The sequence below is a fragment of the Camelus ferus genome, chromosome 19, assembly GCF_009834535.1.
Source record: "Camelus ferus isolate YT-003-E chromosome 19, BCGSAC_Cfer_1.0, whole genome shotgun sequence".
Lineage (NCBI taxonomy): Eukaryota > Metazoa > Chordata > Mammalia > Artiodactyla > Camelidae > Camelus > Camelus ferus.
The window spans coordinates 15,291,887-15,311,227 of record NC_045714.1 but is presented as its reverse complement, the minus strand read 5'-3'; the positions used below and the strand labels follow the sequence as shown (position 1 = coordinate 15,311,227).

The window sequence follows — 19,341 nt, the reverse complement described above, 5'->3', positions numbered from 1 at the left end:
CGAGGCCTGCAGGTGACGTGGGCTCCCAAGGTCCTGACACCCCAAGGACCTGCCATGTCTGCCTCATTCATTCATGTGCCTTCCCTTCGCACCACCCACTCAACAAACATCACGTGAGAACCCACTGTGTCCCAGCACAATGGGAGGCAACTCGGGGACCATACAAGGTTCCTACACGGAAAGACACCCAGTGGGCGTGAGACACGCTTACACACGCTGTCAGCCTGGAGCTCAAGGTTCGAGACAGACAAGAGGAAGAGCCATTCGGAACCTGACACACGAACTGTCAGGGGTGAGGGGGCCCCGGCACATGGAAGGTGAGGCAGAAACCTGGGGAGGGGCCAGTCACAAGGGCACTCCATCAGGCAGAGGGGCAGGCTGACCCGCGAAAACCTCTTGACTTCAAGAGAGCAAATCTCAGGCTGCGCAGAAGAGACAGTGGTGGTTCCAGAGCACGACACACAGACGCCATGGAGGCCTCCAGCACACCAGGTGGGAAGGAGCAACAGTGCAGGAGATGCTCACTTCACATCCGGCAGACGGACAGCCTGGAGATGTGTGCAGACACATTCGCGGGGTCAAGGTGGGCGCAGAGGATCTGTACGTGGCTGCGGACAGGGACGTGGGGACAACCTCTGTGGAGGGCAACTTTGAGTTCTCTATGAGAATAAGACGCACACACGCTGAGCCAGCAATGCCCCTTAGGGGGTACACCCGACGGTGCGTGCACTGGGATACCGGGTGCTGTCTGCAGTGGGAAGGAGTGGAAGCCCCCCCTGCTGCTTCCATCGACCAGAGACCCCCTAAGTCGGCCAGGCAGTAGGGTGAAGGGCGAGCACACCACTGAGAAGGCAGAGGCAGGTGGACGTGCTGGAGCTTCCTGGACGTGCACGAGCACAGCACAGCCCTCCCCCAAGCCCCTTGGAGGCCGAGGGGGTGCTCAGGGAGGCCTGCGGGGTGGGAAGCCCACATCCGAAGAGCTCTCGGAAGACTCAGGACCCACTGCTGCTGCAGCCGAGCTCCTCCCTCTGCACACAGCCCGGAAACCCAGACCAGGTTGGTGAAACGGTGGCTGTCAAGACACCAGACAGCGGCAGAAAAGGGCAGTGAGGACTGAGATCCTGGAACAGCCGGGGCCACACTTGCTGAGCCCAAGGGGGCCAGAGAAGAAGGCAGAGCTCAGAGCCCCGGAAGACAGAGTAGGACAGAGCACGAGAAGAGAGCGCAGCACAGTGACAACCCCAACGTCTGCTCTGCAGAGGGTCCCACGGGCCTTTACTGGATGCAAACCAGTGCATGACCCCTGACAAGGAATCATCCAGAAGGATTAGTGGGAACAACCTTTGGAGATACGGGTCCCCCAGCTAGAAATGGAGACCCCCGGGGGCCAGGGCCCGGGGCAGAACCCAGAGGCCCCGCCTTCAGAGCGGATTACTCCACCACTCGGCCCCACCCAGCAAAGCGTCCAGGCAAGATCTACAGGGGCAGAGTGTCTCCAGTAACATGACTTGCACTCCAGCACCAAGGCCCAGAACACTCGCAGGGGCAGAGGCGTCCAGCACCCAAGGAAAACGCACAGTGTCTGCAACAAATCAGGGATGACCAGGCACGCAGAGGAACAAGAAAAGACAGTTCATGACGAGGGGAAAGTACTATCAGAATCAACCCAAACTAACTCAGGCGTTAGAGTGAGCAGACAAGGGCACTGAGACAACACATCGTAACTGCAGCTGATGTGTTCAGAATGTTATGTTGGGAGAGAAAAGCTTTTTAAAAAGAGCAAACTTTCTAGAAGTGGAAACTGCAAGGTTCGAGATGAAAAATGCCCTCAGTAGATAAACAGCAGGTTACACATCACAGAAAGAAAGGTTAGTGAAACTCAAGGACAAAGTGATAGAAATTATCCAAAATGAAAGTACTTCTGTAACTGACCAGAGAACTGGCGAGCTGTGTGAGCTGACACCACAGCCAACAGGGAAGACCAGTCATCCCCCAAGAATGGGCAGAGATGCGCTCTCACCGCTGCCCTTCAGCGTGGACTGCAAGTCCTAACAGGGCGAGAAGCCAAGAAGTTAAGAGGTGACCGGACCGGAAAAGCAGCAGCAAAACTGTATTTACCGACGGCGTAATCTTGTATACAGTTAATCCCAAAGAATCCACTGAAACTATTACAACTTAATAAGCCATTTCAGCAAGGTCACAGAACATAAGATCAATATATATATATACTAACAATGAACAACCTGAAAACGAAATTTTAAAAAAATTCCACTTATAACAGCATCAAAAATAATAAAACACTTTAGAATAAGTAAAACAAAAGAAGTGTAACACCAGTACACGGAAACACTACTGAAAACCTTTTTAAAGAACTAAATAAATGGAGAGATGTTCCATGCTCACAGACTGCAGGACTTACTGCTGTTGGGGTGGCAACAGTCCCCAAAACAACCTACAGATTCAATGCAATCTCTGTCCAAACCCCAGCTGGCTCCTAAAATTCACGTGGAAACACAGAGAACCAAGCAGAGCTAAAACAATCTTGTAACGAACAAAGCAGGAGGACTCCCGCATCCTTATCTCAGAGCTTACTGCAGAGCTTCGGTAAGGAGGGTGGCTTGACGCTGGTACAGACAGACATACAGGCCAGCGGAAGAGAACGGAGACCCAGAAGAAAACACGTACACTTATGACCCCCTGGTTCTCCACAACGGTGCCCACACCACTCCGTGGGGAAGACCGAGTGGTGCCTGGACAACTGGACACGCACATGAAAAACGATGGAGTCCAACTCTTTTAGCTCAGATGGATCATAGACCTGAATGTAAGTACCAAAAAAATAAAAATCTTAGAAAATATAGGAGCAAGTCTTCATAATCTTGGGTTAGGCAAGGTTTCTTAGGTAGGACACCTAAAGCATGAGCAACAGAAGAAAAAAATTAATTGGACTACATCAAACTTTAAAACACTTGTGCCACAAGCAGTATAACCAAGAAAGCGAAAAGACCATCCACAAAGTCTCCAAGCCACACAATCTGACAGACGACTCACATCCAGAACATACATGAAGAATTCTTACAATTCAGTAAAAAATAGATAATAAATAATAAAGCAAAGCCCAATTTTAAAATGGACAGAAGATTCAACACATCCATGCTACATTACACTAAGTAAAACCTAGTCACGAAAGATCACATGGTGTATGACTCCATTAATATAAAGTGTCCAGTAAACTAAAATCCACAGGGAAAGCAGGAGCAGCAAATATACAGAGAAAGACAATGACTGCCTAGGGCTAGGGGGAAGGTACAGGGTTTCTTCTTGGGTGATGAGAAAGTTCTAAATTGGATCACGGTGATGACCACATACCCTGTGATACACTAAAATCTTCTGAACTGTATACTTTAAATGGGTACATTTTATGGAATGTTAGTTCCATAAAAGTTCCATTTTATGGAACTATAGCTTAATAAACTGCTTTAAAAAAGGAAACAAAGATAATTTTAAAACTCAATAGCTCGCGGTGGGGGGAGGGTATAGCTCAAGTGGTAGAGCGCATCTTAGCATGCACGAGGTCCTGGGTTCAATCCCCAGTATCTCCTCCAAAAATAAATAAATAAACCTAGCTATCTCCCATCCTCTCCAAATATATTAATTTTTAAAAATGTAGTTCAGGACTATTCCACAGAAAGCAACATAAATGAAACTAGACGGTAAGCCTGATTCTAATAAATAAAAATACAGTGGACACAAAGTTTCCACATTTGATGAAATCTATAAATTCACAGCTCCAAGAAACTGAACAAACTCTACACACAAGAAACGTTACAAAAAACTACACTAAAGCAAACCACAAGCTGCTCAAAACCAATGATAAAGGAAAAAAATCTTAAAACAGGCTAGAAATTTTTTAACTTAGAAATTTTTTAGTTTTTTAATTAAAATTATTTTTAAAGGAAAAAAGATACTATATAAAGAGGCAAAAAGGTGACAGCAAACATCTTGCTAAAAGTAATGCAGGCCAGAAGGTGGGGGAGTACTGCTTTTAAAACACTGGAAGAAAAAAGTAGTCAACCCAGGATTCCACACCCAGAGAAAGTATGTTTCAAAAACAAAGATGAAATAAAGACTGTTTCCAGACATTTAAAACTGGAAGAACTGACCAGCAGGGCTGCACTGTAAGAAATGTTAAAGAAAGCCCTTCAGGCAGAAGGAGGGTGAAACCAGCTGGACACCGGGATCCACACAGAGGAATGAGAGCATCGAAAACGGGAACATGGTTCAAACACTAAGGAGGTAAAGTGGCTGAGCCCAGATGACCAGACTGTGGAGGTGCCCACGAGGCCTTCCGCCCAGACCCAGGAAGGGGACAGAACAGGGGGGCCACCTCCTCCCACACAGCTCAGGGGCAGACAGCGGGGGCCGGGGGGCGCTGAGGGGAGTATGGCAGCATGGGCAGGAAGAAGGGAGGGCGCAGGAGGCCTGGGCCGTCCTCCGAGCCTGAGGAGCACTGGGGGAAGCGCAGGGGCTTGCCCTGCAGCGCCCCCGTCGCGGGATGCAGCAGATGGCCCTAGAGGAGGGCCTTCCCTGGCTGACCACACAACAGCTGAAGCTGAGGGCAGGAGGGCATGAACATCTGCAGAGATTCCCCAGCCGCTGTCTGCAGAGAAGTCAGGAGACAGGGAGAGTGAAAGCAGCCCTAGGTTCGTTCTCTTTTAGATCCTACTATTTCTACTCAGAAAGCGGGGCCGGTTGCAAGCGTCTGTGTGCTGAAGCTCTTCAGAGCAGCACCCACCCCCGGACGCACTCTGGGTTTTAACTCCATGCAGAGCCACATGTGATCACGTGAGGGAAGGCCACACCTGTGCCTGCTTGCTTGTCTCCTGACTTCTCTGAAGACAGCGGCTGGGGAATCTCTGCAGATGTTCGCGCCCTCCTGCCCTCCGCTTCAGCCATCGTGTGGTCAGCCAGGGAAGGCCCTCCTCTAGGGCCATCTGTCACATCCCGCAGTCCCCACTCCCACGCCCGTGCCGACCTCACCTGGATCCACTGCTCCCGGTTGATCTCCACACCGTTGGCCCGCAGGGAGGTGATGGCCCGGTCGATGATCTTCTCCACCATCTGAGTGTTCCCGTTGGCTTCCTCCAGCTTGGCAGCCGTGATCCAGATGTGCCGGTCTGTGGGGATGTTCTCACGGGCCTTATTTAGGACCTTGCGGGCATTTTCGTAGGTCTCTAGCCGCGCCAGAGCAAGCCAGAGCTGTGTGGGGAGAAGGGACAGCACTCATTGCAACCTGCCAGGTCACACGGACCCCAACAGGCCTCCCACACTTGCACAAATTCTCTGTAAAAGCTCTTGACCATTTAAACAGGGCCCATTAATGCGCACAGCAGCACTTTTCACCTCCTCTGGTGACTATTCAATGGTTATGCTTCTGACTATCTAGTGACTGATTAATGTGAACAGCTGACAGATTCTCGGTCACACGCTCCATGCACTGGTTAAAGGTCCCCAGGGTGCCAGGCTCACTGCAGGTGTCAGGACAGTGAGCAGGACCCGTTGCCTTCACAAGCTAAAAGGACAGGGGTGCTCAGCCGTCTGGAACTCTCACACCCCAGCTGTTGACTCCACGGTATTTCATCACCAAAAATGTGTATGGGCTCTATTTATTTTTATGTAAATAACTTAAGATTGATTTTGTTTGGAGAATTTCACAATACCCCTTAGGATAATTAAAGACATACTGGATATCATAAAACGAAAACTAAAAATCACTGCAGAGAATGCTGTGAACCAGAAAGCTTAAAAGTAAAGTAATCCAAGTAGCTCTGAGGCAGAGCTGACCCCATGCTGGGCTGGCAGCAAGACCCACTGGTCTCCTCTGTCCCTCCCTCCCCAGGTCCCACTGACAAACTCTGGGCTGAACTGGAAGGCCCAGAAAGAGCTCAGCCCAGCACTCTCTGCAGTGGGAGGGGTGAGCTGGGATGCTGCCCCCGCACTTCCACCAAGAGCTCGAGCGACCACGCTGCCCAGCAGCCGTGAGACAGGGCAGTAGCCCGTGGGTTCACACCGCCTTACCATCCAGAAACCACAGCCTCGCGGAGCTCAATGCCCAGCTGAGGCCACTCTGGACGCTGACCTCAGGCACAGGCCCCGGGGCGGGGACTCACCTCCACACTGGTGGGGCAGCACTCCACGGCTCGGCTGAGCATGATTCTAGCGTCTTCAGGCTCTTCCAGCTCAACGGCCGCCTTCCACAAGCGAACCGAGTTTGGAACGTGTTCAAGGGCTGGGAGAGGGCCAACAAGAAACCAGGTCACAGAACAGGGGAAGCGAAAGCAACACACCGTGTCTGTGTCGCCGAGGATGCTGCTGCCGGTGGGGCCAGATGATCTCTGGCCTGAGTGACAGGCCGGGGCCTCACATGGACCCCTCAGGTCTGGGACAGACACAGACAAGGCCAGCGCCGACACCCTGAGTCAGCAAGGGCAGCAGAGAGGGCTGTGTGTCACCTCTAGGCCCACCCACACTTAACAGTCGATGACAAACAACAGTGCAGATGGGAGACGGCAACCCTGCACGGGGAAGGCCCACTGCACAGACTGCAGGCGCGGGCGTGCCGACACCACAGAACAGAAAGCGGACATGGCTCTGGGGTCTGTACCTGCCCAGGCTGTGTGCATCTGAGGCTCCTTCCTGGAGCACAAGAGCCAAGGCACCAGGAGCTGCTCCACGCTGACAGCAGGGGGGCCTCAGAGGCACACGCAGTGACACCGGGGAAGGGGACCCACTCTCAGAAGAGGCTACCACATCATGCAGTCCAGAAGCTTCCAAACCTTTGTTTAAGCAGCAGAGCCTTCAGATGAACTAACTGAAAAGCCCCAAACACAAGGCAGATAAGCGGAGCCCTGCAGTGGGATAACCAGGGAGGGCGAAGCAAGCCCTCCAGTCAGCCCCGGGCAGAGGGACAGGGACCGCAGAGCTGATGACGGCACGACACCAGAACACCTCTAAGGCAGCTTCCAACAGAGCTCTTCTTTGTTGAAAACACATGGGCCAGGCTAGGGAAAGCAGACCTCAGATTCAATGCTGCAGAATCTGCGGACCCACAAAGCTTCTCACGTGAAGTTGGGCAAAGACTGGGGCCAACTGGGGGACTTGGATAAAGCCAGGGTGTGACACCCTGAGAGTCCGTCCAGCAGAAACAGCCCGCTTCCTGTGTCTAGGGAGATGGGGCTTCTCCCTTTCATAGGCCCTATGAAAACAGGGTGCCCCTTTTCTCCCCAACAGCCAAACAAGTCAGCGGCCACCCAGGGCACAGCACACCACGCCAGTCCCTGGCTGGCGGCCGTCACGCTGGTGAGCAAGCAGCAGGACACACCCAGGTGCTCAACACAAGTGGGCCAGAGGTGGGGACACACCCCGCGAAGCCCAGGGGCCCACCCTCAGTGGGTTTCAGAGATTCCCATGGTTCAGGGCTCACAGGGACCTCCCTCTATGATGCACAATGAGCTGCCACTCCAGAGCCACCTGCCATGGTGGGCGATGCCCCAGCCTGGGGCCCAGGGTTCTGCAGGGGTCAACAGTGCCTCGGGGTGTCCCTTTACCCACTTCCTGAAAACCTCAGGTTGCTGCGGGTGGGGGGTGAGCAGGGCAGCAGACAGCTCTGCAGCAGGTCCAGGCTGCAGCCAGGCTGCTTCTGACCTCACGTATCCAACAACACTTGGTCTCCCAGGGGCAGCCAGGGCACCGTAAGGGGCCTCAGGGGAGGCCTAATGGGAGTCAGAGCCCCTCCAGAACTGTGGGACAAAGCTACTCTCTCCTGCAGACACTGGCAGCCCCTGGCTGGCTGCTGGGCCCAGGCAGAGACCAGACCCTTGGCTTAGGGACGCTGAGTGACAAGTGACCTGGTTCATTCAACTGACTGGTCACTCTCTGAGACCAGCACACAGCTAGAGCAGATGCGGCGCAGCCTGGGTCAGGCAGAGCGGAGGTAGGCACGGCGCAGGTGGGCTGCCCGGGCCCTGGGGCCGATGCTCCAACACTGGCTGACCCACTGCACCTCCCCCGGCCCTACACTCATCACCTCAGGACTAAGGAGGAGACACCGGCACGCCTTACACAGGGCTCTGCACGGCGCACCAGCACAGCTGCCTGACCTGGAATCCAATGTTCACCCAACTGTCCCCTTGATCAACCGAGAGGGCTAGAAGACGGACCTACGCTGATTCAGGCAGCAGCAGAGGTCTGACTGTGTCTCCAGGAGCCGGAAGGAAGCCGGTGGAAGTCTGGGTTCTGAGGAGGAAGCTTCACATCCTGGTGCAGTAGGCCCACCGTCTGCTCTGTGGGGCCGCGCACAGCGCCGTGGAGACAGGGTCACAGCCACACAGGATCCCCTCACAAGGCTCTGACGTTGCCGGCCACTGAGCTGAGTACACCCCAGGCCAGACCAAGCCGACACCCTAGACCTGTCCCATCTGGAGGGGCAGGCGCTGGTTCTTATGGGGTCGGACTGGCCCTCCCTGCCTGCAGGGCTCTGCCAGCACCACCGTCTGTGGAGTTACCCACCACGTATTTAAGAACTCACTTCACAGCAAAAGAGGTGCAGCAAAGGGCTTGGCCCCCAATTCTCCCCGACCTAACCACACCTCACCATCCAGTCCACCGCCCGGTAGAGCTGTAGGCCATCTGCTGAGCACGCAGGGCACCAGCAAGAGAAGCGCCCTGAAGCAACAGGATGCTACAGACACCATGACAGACAACCTCCTGCAGCTGGGCCCTCCCCTAGACAGGACACACAGGTCCACAGAGGAGCGCTGATGCTCGAGTGGCTCTGGGCTGCCTGTCACCAGCCCTGGGAGAGCCTGACTCCATCCCCACGTTTGAACTCTGCCATTGAGAGTTCTCATGCCAAGGGCAGATGTGTCCACGAAGGCGCACGGCCGTGGGTCCACTGCCCTGAAAGCAGAGGCGGGCCCAGATCCCAGGCCTCCTGGGGCCACTGGACCAGCCCTGGTTGCAGAAGTGGCCTGACTCCCACAGGGGATTGAGTTGCCACCATGTACAGGAGGGGACACCACGACTGGAGCCCAGAGTCCTGACTGAACATCCCTATTTCTCGGAGTTAAAGTTAACAGGAACCCAAGAGAGCAAGACCACTGAAGGCACCGCGCCTTCAGAGAAACGTCCAGAGAAAGAAGCCTGACCCGGTAGGGCGCCAGTGGAGGGAGCCAGCACAGAGCTACCCATCTTCTTCCTGCACTCCCCACCCGGCACAGCTCAGTCTCTAAGGCACAGAACACTCAGCTGGGCCCGTTAACCTCACCCAGCAGCGGGCACGATGCCCAGGACCCCAGCTCCACTTTTGGGGAAAGACTGGGAACTCCTCCGGGGCACTTCATCAACAGCCTGTGGACTAGTGTCACAACCAACCTCAGCTGAGCAGTCTGGCTCCTGCCAAGGTGTCCCCAGAGGCCGAGAGTAGTCTGAACCAGACAGCCTGTGGACAGAGGCCACTGTGCTCTCCAGCCCAGCCCCAAGGGGAGGACACTTGGGTGCTGTCCCCACCTCGGCCAACCTGAGCCAGCAGAGCCAGGAGGCCCTCTCCCTTCTAGGCCCAGGACAGCCCAGAAACCAGGCACTCAATGCTCCCCTGAAGGCCCCACCTTCATGCCCAATCCCCTCTCCAAATGTGAAGCCAACTGGAAATGGTGAAGGCGGAGTGGCCACAAAGACATTCGACCATTCATCACACTGTGGCAGGGAAAATTCAGTAGAGCGTTCCTAAATAAATATTGCTAATTACCCAGAGTTTAATGTGTTTGTCATTAGAGAACTATTTTCCTGGCTGAAAAGAGATGAGCTGATTTAATAAACCAAGACAGGCGCTAACTTTCTGCTTCTGGCCTCATTTTAAGAGACTGGCTCTGAGCACTTAACATGCAACAGGGTTACAATCAAGAAACCAGACCCGAGAGAGGACAACACACTTGAAATCACACACACACTCACGCACAGTCAGGGTCACATGTGAGGTGGCCAACACCTGGCCCCTATCAAACAGACAGCAGAGTCAGAGACGTCGCCGGTAATCTCTGAATGACTGAGGGCACACGCCTCTCTCTGACGGTTCAAACACACATCTTAAGAACAAGAGCCAGAAACCTCCCCCGGAAAACGGCCCTCAACTCCACAAAATGCACCTCTTTCTCCCCTGCTACAAACGCGGGCAGCACAGCCACCTGCACAGGCTCACTGCACAGCAGCCCTCTGACCAGCACCTGCGGCGGACCAGAGATCACGAGCAGCGCCTGGTACACAGCTCTGGGGAAGGAGTGACACTCTTCTGCTCTCAATTCCACAGGCACAAAAAACACACTGCCCACGAAAGCTCCACCGTGGCAGGTACTCCTGGGTCGACTCCGTTTCCTGGGCATGCAAACCGTTCAGTGTGACACGAGCCAGTGGCACATACTGCCAGTGCGCTGCCTTGCAGGAATGTCATGAGATGGGAAGGAGTTTAACTAACATCCTGCTCCGTGCGGTTCTGCCCACCCTTTGCACACCACCTCATCAGGCCCAGGAAACAAGCCCTGGACGAGCATTGTCCAAGCTCAGCACCTGAGGAAGAACTGGGCCAGAGCAACTGCCCAACTCACTGCGGGTCGCATGGCAGGAAAAGGCAGGAGTGTGACCTCAACCCAAGCACCCGAGCCAGGGTGGAAATTTCCCTGACAGAGGGTCCAAGGGCAGAAGCCACCCAGCCCAGAAAAAGGCCTGGAGAACGCTAACCATTCCTGAGCTGTCCAGCAGAAGCCTGTGTGAAGCAGCAGAGAAGCTGCCCCCAGGAGCCCAGCACTGGAGTGGAGGAGACAACACTCTTCATGGGGACACAGCACAGGCGCATCGCTCCTGACGGGCCTCCCTAAGCGGGGCTCACCTTTCCGAAGAACCCGCTTCTTGGCACGAATGTCTGTTTCCAGCTCTGCTGCTCTGATGTAAATCCTAACAGACTGCGGGAGGTGACGGACAGCTTGGGCTACCACAGCCTTGGCGGTGTCCCCGGGCTGCAGCCTGGCTGCTTCCAGCCAGACATCTTCACTCTGTAGAGTAAAGGACAGAACAGTAAGTGTCCAAGGCTGGAGGCCACAACAGAGCAGCGGGCACCCCCGGAAGCGCACACAGAGGCCTTGGAAACAGGAGGGCTGGGTTCATCAGATCCACGGCACCCAGGTTTTACAGTCAAATGGAAGTCCATCAGCTCAGCCTCAGACAGCCCTGCACCTGAGACCCCCTATAACACCAGCGCATGGGAACGTGGCCATGACATGTCTGTGTCCGGTGGGGAAAGACGTGCCGCAACACTGAAAGGAAAGGAGAGCCTGCCCTCCAGGATAGGACGTCAACCCACGGACCAGGTGGAGACGCACAGGCAGGTGGCCGTGGGGGTCCCACACACGCCTCACGTCCTGGGCCGGGGTCCACGGGGCATCTTTCTTAGTCAAGGGTACCCCCGTCTTCATAGCAAGCACACGGTCATTCAGAGGGTCTCACAGGGCCTTCTGAAGCTTATCTAACCACGCCGCTCCCAGAAAAAGTGCTGGGGTGGGCCCCTAAGCGTCAGCGCTCGCCTCTAGGTCTCTAACGTCAGGGGAGGTAGACGGGCTGACCGACTCTGCTCTTTCTGGTTAAGGTTATCTTGCTACTAAACTAGCCCAGTCAAGCACTCACTCCGCGTAAACACAGGCAGGAGAGACCCTTTCCCACTCTCCCTCCTCCCTCGCCTGCCCTACCTGCCTGCAGCCTAAACACCAAAAGGCAGGCAGCTGACTCTAAGCCAAGCTCACTCCCACAGGCGCCCATGTGGCATAGACACTGAGGGTCCCTCGGGGGCTTGGGCAGCCTTCCCTCCAGGAGGACGCCCTACCTTGGGGCACATCTCTGTCCCCTTCATAATAAGATTCCGAGCTACTTGCAGCTTCCCAGTGACTTCCTCCAGGCGGGCCGATGCAATCCAGGCTGGCGGGTGGTGAGGGTTCGTCTCACGAACAGACTTGAGGAGCAGTCGCGCCTTCTTGATGTCACTGAGAGGCAAGAAAGCACAGGGTCAGGCCGCCACCTGCTGAGGGTGTGCCTGGCCCACCAAGGGGCCACTACAGACACGACTTCCGAACCAGCAAATCTGATGCCCCAGTGATAAAACCAACTCAAAACTCCATCAGCACCCTTCCAAGCCTGCTTATTAACACACACGCAAACAGGCCCTGAGCACCAGGTCGAGGTCAGAGGCCTGGTACACGACTAGCAAGCTGCTCGCCAGCTCAGCGAGCAGAGACTTGGAGTGTCATTTCAACACATTTAATGTCCACAGTGAATGGACATGGACACAGATACTTTTAAACAGAAAATTGAACTACTCCACTATGTATTTCTTAGACCATCCACATCCTCTTTTGGTTGCTTATTTTTCAAATGAAATCCAAAATGTTCCAGGAGACCTGAGCCTGCGCAGGCCAGTGGTTCTGCAGGCACTCACTTGATGTCGCCTCCGTGGGTCGGGATCATGGAATTCAGATCTGTCAGGTAGCCTTTGGGGTCGACCACAGTCTGCCCACTCACTGAGTCAGACACCTGCAACACAGGCCAGGCAGAGCTGGTCAGACAGAGCCAGGAATGCCTGAAACAAAGTCCTTAGAGGGTCCCAGGAGCCCCTTCCCGCAGTCCTGACTACCAATGGATATGGAAACTTTGAAAGTAAAAACAACTTTAACTTAAACAATAGTTTGTAATGAAATATGCAAATTTCATCCATACAGAACAAAGATTTCTATTCAAAAACTGAAACCGTAAAAGTCTTAGGGGAAAAAACTAAAATGAACACATAAGAAAGGTCCACCTGAGAATGAGTGAAACCCAGAAATCATAAAGTAAGATTATTTCAGTTAACGTTCTTTAAGTTTTCACGTAGCAATTCATTGTATCATTCTCTCTAGTTGTGAGTCTTAAAGTTACTGTGACAACAACAAAAAAACCTGAGTGAAAAATGAGCAAAAACACAAGATAAGAAAAGGATGAAAGGCATACAGATGGGAAGGAAGAAATAAAACTTCCTTTGTTTGCAGATGATTTGATTATGTACAAAATCCGAAAAAATCAACAAAAAAAACCTCCAAGAGCTAATAAGGCTGCAGGACACAAGGTTAACATCCAAAAGTCAACAACTGTCCTACACGCCAGCAACGAACACAAGCAATCTGAAATTAAAAACACAGCTCTTACATTAGCACCCAAAATTGTGAAACACTGGACTCTCGAACAACACAGCTTTGAACTGCGTGGGTCCACACGCACTTGCAATTTTTCACTAAACACGTACTGCAGCACTACAACGATCAGCTGCTGGCTGAATCCCAGGACGCGAAGACCCTCCGTCGCGTACGGGTCAGTGCCCCCAACATCACCCACACCTGGGTACTAACCTTACAAACACATACAAGGTATATGTGAGGAAAACCACAAGCCTTTAATGAGTGAGCTCAAAGAAAAACTAAATAAACAGAGAAAGATTAGATGCTCATGCACAGAAAAACTCAACATCGTCAAGAAGTCAGTTCTTCCCAACTTGACCTGAAGATTCACTGTAATCCCAATCAAAATCCCTGCAAGTTATTCGTGGATCCACACCAGCTGATTCTAACGTCTACACGGAGAGGAGGCCAACACAACACTGAAGCAGAAGAACAAGGCTGGAGGACACCACCCAACTGTAAGACGTACGATAAAGCTGCACCGATGCAGCGTGGTATTGCTGCCCCCACCCCCGAAAAAGAGAAACAGACTAACGAAACAGAATAAGGAACCTGGAAAGAGACCCACATAAATACAGTCAATTAATGTTTGACAAAGGAGCAAAGGCAATGCAATGGAGAAAGAACAGTTTTTGACAAATGGTGCTGAAACAACTAGACACACAGGTACAAAAAAATGAACACAGGCTCAAACCACACACCCTTCACAAAAGTTACCTCAAAACGAGCCACAGATCTAAAGGTAAAGTGCGAAACTCTGAAACTCCCAGACGGCAACACAGGAGAAAATCTAGATGACCTGCGGTTTGGCAATGCCTTTTTAAATACAACAGCAAAGACACAATCCGTGTAGGAAACTGAAAAACTGGACATCATTAAATTTAAAATTTCCTCTGTGACAGACACTGTCAAGAGAATGAAAAGACGAGTCACAGACAGGAGAAAACGTGTGAAAAAGACACATCAGATAAAGAACTGGTATCCAAAATACACAAAGAACTCTTAAAACTCAAGAAAACAAACTCAATGAAAAAACGGGTCAAAAACCTTAACAGACCCATCACCATGGAAGATACACAGATGACAAAAAACCACATGAAAAGATGCTCCACGTCACGTCATCAGGGACATGCAAGTTAAAACAACAATGGAATAACACTACACACCTATCAGAACAGCCAAAATCCAGAACCCTGTCAACTCCAAGTGCCAGCGAGGATGTGGCACAGCAAGAACCCTCGCTCGCTATTGCCGGGGATGCAGGACAGAGCGGCCACTCTGCAGACAGTCTGGCGATTTCCTACCACACGATCCAGCAACTGCGCTCCTTGGTATTTACCCAAAAGAGCTGAAAACTCATATCCACACAAAAACCTCATACATTTACAGGCATTTTATTCACAACTGCCAAAACGCAGAAGCAACCAGGATGTCCTTCAGCAGGTGAATGAATAAATAAACTGGGGTGCATCCAGACAGTGGAATATCGTTCAGCTAAAAAGAAGTAAGTTTCAAGCCACAAAAAGACATGGAGGAACTTTAAATGAATATAACTAAGTAAAAGAAGCCTGTCTGAAAAGGTTCCAACCATATGACACTCTGGAAAAGGCAAAACTATGGACATAGTAAAAGATGAGAAGTTGGTAGAAGAGAGGGAGGAAGAGAGGGAGGACCAGACGGAACACAAGGGACCTTGAGGGCAGTGAAGCGGCTGTGTGACACTGTAATGGTGGATACGTGTCATTGCACACTTGTCCAAACCCACAGAACACACAACACCGTGAATCATGTTCACACCCAGTGCAAACTATGGACTTGGGTGATGATGAGATACAACATAGGTTTATGAATTTAACAAACGCACCACTCTGTGGAGGATGTTGACCACGGGGAAGACTGTGTGTGTGCATGTGGGAAATCTCTGTACCTTCCTCGAGACTCTGCTGTGATCTAAAAGCTCTCTTAAAAAGAAAAAAGTCCTTTAAAAAAAATGGGCAAAGGCCTTAAACAAACACGTCTCCAAGGAAGAGATATAAATCACCAAGCAGGGAAATGCGAATGGAAACCACTACTTCACACTCATCAGGACGGCTACCACCAAAAAGCCGGGAAACAACAAGCGTTGTCAAAGGCGTGGAAAAGCTGGAGCCCCTGTGCAGCGCTGCCATGCTGTAAACCTAAAACGGTGCAGCTGCTGTGGAAAACAGTATGGTGGGTCTTCAAAAATTAAACCTAGAATTGTCACGCGATCCAGCAATTCCATTCTGGGTATATACTCAAAAGAATTGAAAACAGGAACTTGGTCAGACACTTGTACACCAAGGCTCACAGCAGTACGGCTCGCAGCCACCCCAAATCCCACCAAAAGGTGGAAGCAACCCAAGCGTCGTGACAGGTGAACAAACAAAATGTGCTGTGTGCAGGCATACAGTGTCGTACTGTTCAGCTTTCAACAGGAAGGATATCCTGACATGTCCTGCAACGTGGGCGAGCCCTGAGGACGTAAGTGAGCCTCGGTGAAATGACCCAGTCCTAAAAGGACAAACACTGTACGACTCTATTCGTTTGAAGTTCCTAGAGAAGTCAAGTCAGAGACAGAAAGCAGGATGGGGTTACGAGGGGCTGGGGGAGGCGATGGAGAGTTCGTGTCTAAATGGGGACAGAGTTTCAGTTTGGGAAGATGAGAAAGTTCTGGAGACAGATGGTGGCGATGGCTGCACAATATGAATGCATTTAATGCCACTGACCTATACACTTAAAAATGTAAACTTTACATTATATATAAAAAAAAAGTACCATAATACCAAGTTTTTTTTTACAGAAAGTATTTCTATATTCCACACAAAAGTGTGAAAGCAATAATGAACTGAAAAAGACACACGAAAACATAAATGATACTGGCAATAAAACAATGTCGAGAGGGAAGCGGGCAACTGACAGCAGAGGCACTTCACAGAAGGGGCGCCAGGGACCAGCACACGAGAGAGGCTCAGCTCCACCCCGAACAGGAGTGCAGACTGAGTGGGGGGCTTGTGGGAGGGATGTGCCCCTCAGACTGGCCAAGACAAAGACAACACCCCTCTGACCAGGGTTGCCAATGGTGTGACCACCATGTGATCACCATGACCTGGTGTGACCAGGCATGCTCACCCATGACGCTGAGTGTGAAATGTCTTGTCTCTGAGTGACAATTCTGCACTTAAGTGAAAATATGCAGATCCAACAATTTCACTAAAGATACTATAAAAATGATTACTGACACCTGCAAAGATAGAAGCACAAGGAGCTCACCAAAACAGGGTCTGTGATCACAGGAAAAGGGGAAACCTGGGTGGGAAGGGGTAAATCGGGAGCTCGAGATTTTGCAGATACTGACTACCATGTATAAAATAGATAAACAACAAGTTTATACTGTACAGCACAGAAAACTATATTCAGAATTTTATAGTAACCTATAATGAAAAAGAACATGGAAATGAATACATGTATGCACATATATGACCAAAACATTGTGCTGTACACCAGAAATTGACACATTGTGAACTGACCATACAAAAATGCAAAAAAAAAAAAAGTAGAAACCACCCAAAAGGCCCATCAAAGATTAAACCATGATACTCACACACAACGAACTGCTCTCCCATTTATAAAATACATACTTAGTAACATGAAAATGTAGTTTTTCAGATCTGTAAGTTTCTAAGCTCTTTTTACTGCAAAACATTTGCTCACCACAAAAATTTCAAGTAGTACAGCAAAAATCCAATTAAAATTTAAAAATTTACCACTGCATCAAACAGTAATGGTTGAGTAGCTCACTCTACTAATTTCTACTTCTAAGTATGTGTGAAAATTTTCCTTAAAAATGTTTACACAAAGCGTTCCTTGGTGGCTTAGGTGTGGAGCCCTGGACACGTCCTTGGCGTGTGCAAACGCCTCTGGGTGGACACGCTTCCCTACACACACGCTGCTCTGCCTCTGGGCTTCATGTGCATGATGACTCTTCTTCAGTGTGTTGGTTCCTTTGACTTTATGGTGCTTTCTATTATGCAAACATTTGTAATTTGCACGTAGTCAAATTTGAAAAGGACTTCCTTCACGGTTTCTGATGTGCACGTCAGGATGAGACAGGGTTTTCACGAGCACTGAACAAAGAGCACGCCCCTAGGAACCAGCACAACTGCTAGGTGCAGGAAGAAAGCATGCACAATCACTGCTTTTGGAGTGGGAAGGGTGTTGGTATGTCAGTGGGAAGCCATGTGGCCTTCGTTTGGCGCCCGTCAAGCAGCCTTCCATCACCTGCGTCGGCCTGAGGCCTGAGGGAGCAGGAGAACCACACCGGGGGCTGGCCCTCCGCTGCTGGCACTCAGTGCACTGCCCCTGCGCCCACCCCATAGGTGGCTACACAGGCCGGCCAGAGTGCAGAGTCCTGCCACTTTTCCTAAAGGGACAAGGACCAGTATGTCATCATTGGTCTGCTTAACTTGTGACAAAGCACTTCAAAAGATGAACTTTTCACAAATATATATCCGCTTAAGAATCAAAACAAAAAACCTTTTGATATGATCTACAGGGACCCACACGGGACACAAACCACACCTGGCTCAGCCTCATGTCCATCAGGGTATTCCTGGCTTGGCCAATCTTCCTCATGTCCAGCTCGCCTGTGCCAGGTGTCATCAGTCCAGGAGTCATTCCACCTGGGTATGGAGTGTTCAGTCCGCCCGGATAGGGGGTGTTAAGACCTCCAAATTGCTGAGGGGAGAAAGCATAAGATGCTGGCTTGTGTTTTCACATGGGAGAACCTCATCTTTCCAAAATCCCTCCATGTAGCCTGATGCGGGAACTGCTGCGCAGCACAGCTGCTGACCTGCAGGAGCACCTCCTCCAACTCCAGCACCCCACGCCCCTCCCACCACTCATCTTTCCCACCAGAAAGGAGCCACCCTCCTCAGATGCTCACAGTCTGTCGGGGATCCACCGAAGTGTGGTTCTCTCCAGTCTGTAAGTGTTTGGCAAAGAAGCTGTCGGGAACAGGGGTCAGCTTCTCGTAGCGTGGGTTCCTCTGGCGCTTGTTCCTGGCGTCGCCAACCTCAGGGATGCTCAGCCACTCTTCCTCCGTGACTTCTGCCAACTTCCTCTGCAAGCGTCGGCCCCCAAAACATTAATTCTCTGGCAGAATTTCACATGCACAAGAAAAACTACGCTTTCCCTGACCCTTGTTCCCCAAATCATTATGCCCTAGAAAAGAGTTTGATGTAAAGACAGTTATCTCTTTCATTTGGAAAATCAACTTGTTGGACCAGCTCTACTTCACTCAGACGCAAACTGTCAAAGCCCAGAAGACACAGTTTAGAAAACCCTACATCTAAATGGAGTTAAAGTTACAAAGAAAGTAAACTCATTTATCCCAACTTTTTTGGTGAGGAGAGGCTTTTGCCTGCATATACGTGTAAGTAAACACACAAAGAAGGGACCTTCCTTCCATCTGAACTGAACAAAAAGCAAAGTTAGCACAGTCTCATCAGTTTCACCCCAGAGCAGTCTGCTCTCTGCTGGGCAGCGTGTGAGCAACAGTTCCACCCATCTGCTCACCTTGAGATCTGAGAACTGCTGCTGGATTTTGGGGCGTTCCATACGGTATTTCTCAATTTCTTCTTTCTCCCTTTGCTCCCTAGGAAGTAAAATCCGTGCATAGGTTATAAATACTGGATGTGCATACTGAAACAGTCATTTTACTAATCCTAATTAAATCACCAAAAGAGTAATTCCACACACTCAGCACCTAAATCAAATATATTTTAAGGCAACAATGGATATATTCACAAATAATTCAATTCTCTACCAAATGAAAACATGCAGAAATTCACTAAAAAAAACCACTGTCTTACTCTGATAAATACTTACATTTGAACACAAGTGTGTTTACTGCTTTAAAATTCTACAAAACTCCGTAGGGCCATCCCATGAATACTCAACTCAGAAGAAAATCTGAACCACTGCTCCACTTGTCCATCCAACTCTCTGCTCAATC

At 50.9% G+C, this 19,341-nt stretch overlaps 1 protein-coding gene across 2 annotated transcripts in view; it reads right to left on the bottom strand.

Moving 5' to 3' along the window:
- Positions 1-19,341, bottom strand: part of PRPF6 (pre-mRNA processing factor 6) — a 37,197-nt gene that overhangs the window by 12,736 nt on the left and 5,120 nt on the right. For both annotated transcript variants that reach the window (XR_004313041.1, XM_032461640.1), the window contains exons 4-11: positions 18,903-18,981; positions 18,271-18,447; positions 17,907-18,062; positions 12,536-12,630; positions 11,927-12,083; positions 10,940-11,102; positions 6,171-6,289; positions 5,041-5,259 (exon numbers count right to left, since the gene is read on the bottom strand). Coding sequence is in view for 1 of the 2 variants with exons in the window: in XM_032461640.1 (XP_032317531.1) it covers positions 5,041-5,259; positions 6,171-6,289; positions 10,940-11,102; positions 11,927-12,083; positions 12,536-12,630; positions 17,907-18,062; positions 18,271-18,447; positions 18,903-18,981 (1,165 nt within the window). In the remaining variant the exon portion in view is untranslated. The remainder of the gene's footprint in view (positions 1-5,040; positions 5,260-6,170; positions 6,290-10,939; positions 11,103-11,926; positions 12,084-12,535; positions 12,631-17,906; positions 18,063-18,270; positions 18,448-18,902; positions 18,982-19,341) is intronic.